This window comes from Seriola lalandi, unplaced genomic scaffold (genome assembly GCF_002814215.2).
Source record: "Seriola lalandi dorsalis isolate HSWRI2012SDOR001 ecotype SW California unplaced genomic scaffold, Sedor1 jcf7180001973312, whole genome shotgun sequence".
NCBI classification, from domain to species: Eukaryota; Metazoa; Chordata; class Actinopteri; order Carangiformes; family Carangidae; genus Seriola; species Seriola lalandi.
The window spans coordinates 1-2,477 of NW_019443978.1; the positions used below are offsets into that span (position 1 = coordinate 1).

The 2,477-nt window shown below is 38.4% G+C and overlaps 1 protein-coding gene across 1 annotated transcript; it reads left to right on the forward strand.

Moving 5' to 3' along the window:
* Window positions 1–329: 329 nt before the first annotated feature.
* On the forward strand, window positions 330–2,087 carry LOC111651733 (kinesin-like protein KIF14; the record flags this gene model as incomplete). The annotated part of the gene is made up of 6 exons (XM_023401765.1): window positions 330–393; window positions 562–746; window positions 1,059–1,161; window positions 1,354–1,511; window positions 1,625–1,772; window positions 1,941–2,087. Coding segments are annotated over 6 exons (805 nt in total), but the record flags the coding sequence as incomplete, so codon positions are not given.
* Between the last annotated feature and the right edge of the window lie 390 nt (window positions 2,088–2,477).

Consider the following 2,477-nt stretch of genomic DNA (forward strand, 5'->3'; position numbering starts at 1 on the left):
TTCATTTGACGCACCACACCCGGTGATTATCATTCTCATTTTTTAGGGGATCATAGTGAAAGCTGTAGTGGATTTTCCACGCTTTAGAAAAACCTATTAGCAAGTAGTTCTTCATATTCCTTGTTATATCATGAATGTGCTGATATTATTTTACATTCTATTTCTATTTCTGCTTGTGTCACATTAGTAATATTTTTGCATCAATGTACATATGATTACATATGTATCTTTGCATATATACAAAGACTAAATTCAGATTTGTTTTTTCTGTACAGGGGATTTTATGCTTTTGTTTTGCTTTACCGTTTTCTTTTTATATTTTCTGACAGGGCATGGAGAGAGAAACTGGAACAAGCTGAAATACGCAAACGTGAGGAGACCAAAGAGTTGCAGGTAATTTGTTCTGAACAGAACATTTATGTCTTATTTATTCTTTAACTTCTTGTATATAGTAAACTTACCTTCATTTAAGTGCCATGGCTCTCATCCACACTTTGCAACAGTGCAATAATTGTCAAAGTAATAAACTGAAGAAATGTTCTTGCTCTTGTGTGGTCTCAGAAAGCAGGTGTGACGTTCAAAGTGGACAATCGCCTTCCCAACCTGGTGAACCTGAACGAAGATCCTCAGCTGTCTGAGATGCTTCTCTACATGATAAAAGAGGGTAAAACCACAGTTGGCAAGCTCAAGTCTGATTCCAGCCATGACATTCAGCTGACTGGAGCCCTCATTGCGGACCAGCACTGGTGAGAAAGTATTGCTGTTGTGAAAACAGTGGTGTTTTGATGAGTTGAATAAATAGTGTGTTTAGAGTCTTTACAGTTGTACACGTGAGAAGTGTACCTATGCAGTAAGGAAAAGAATCACTGTGTCTATGTAAAAGTTAAATAAGCCACTACTCATAAAAAAAGATCTTAAAATTAGCTTTACATAAATAACAGAAATAACAGAACAGAAATTCTGAATTATTTTAAAATGTTTGGCCATTATGGTTAATAGCCTATGTTAATTTTCAATTTAAATTATGTGGTTTTTTTTTTATTTCTTTATTTTCATAGTGTCATAACCAGCATCCATGGTACTATCAGCATCACTCCCATGGAAAGTGCCAAGACCTTTGTTAATGGGAACCTCATCTCAGATTCCACTGTCCTACATCATGTAAGTAGATCAGAAAGATCTTCTACCTTTTCTAAAAGTTAAGCTTTGCCTTATACTATGAGGTTACTCAAATTTGGGCAATAACTTTCTTTTTACATGTTTTAAGTCAAACATATAATCAGCTGGTTTCACCAAAGTGTTTCACAAATGTATTTCACTCTCCCCATCTATGTTTGTGTATCTGGCTTCCAGGGTGACAGGGTGATTCTGGGTGGAGACCACTACTTCCGCTTCAACCATCCAGCAGAGGTGCAGTCTGGGATGCGGGTATCTTGTTGGACAGGCGCAGGCGATGGACACAAAGATTTCGAATTTGCCAAAAATGAGCTACTTGCAGCTCAAAGAGCTCAGTGAGTTAAAAAAGACCAGATTAAAAAAAACTAAAAAACACAGGGCAACATTTTTATGTGCAGACTAAAAATTAAAGTAAGACTTCCCCTAAAGCCATTTTTGTGTGTCGCAGGCTAGAGGCAGAAATTGAAGAAGCCCATCTGAAGGCGAAAGAGGAGATGATGCAGGGAATCCAGATGGCAAAGGAGGTGGCTCAGAAGGAGTTATATGATCAGAAGGCTCTTTATGAGGACAGGATCCGTGTCCTGGAGAGAGAGCTGGTACATAACACTACAATCACATATTGAAATAAATAAGCATACAGTATATTCTTAAACCTTGTGTACTAGATTGCATTATTACAGTGACATCGGATAGTTCTTGTCATGTATAATCTTACGTAAATTGTGCAACCACTATTTAGTAATGCCAAAATATAATTTCTTTAGACAGAGGAGAATCAGCGGAAACATCAACAGGAGTTAGACCAGCAGAGGGTGGCCACTCAAATGGCAGAGCTGAAGATGGCCAAGCTGGAGCTGGAACAGGAGGTGGACACACACAAGAAACGCCTCCGCCTGCACATGGAGTCCCAGGTCAGGACACAGACCAACGCCTGGGAATGTTAAATTTCCTCTTCACTTGACTTGACTATTTTAAGTTCTTGGAAAGTTGTCCTTGTGCCGGACAGGATTTGTTCCGTCATAAAAAGTTTACTTGCTCCATCCCACTGTCAATGTCCAATGTCCTTTTCAAAATATTTGAATATTGACAATTTTAGAGCTCTCAATTATTGATCTTACACTAGTGAGCTAAACCCCTTTTGAAAGAGACTGTGCCCTACTAGCTACTAACAATTTGGCCTGAAGTCCGAGATCCAAGCTAGTGGGTAGTAGAGCTGCAGTATCTAAGAAAAGAGAAATAACAGATCTTATTTCAGTTAGTTTTCTGTATTTTTCCCTCTTGATCCTCAGACCTCACTCTAC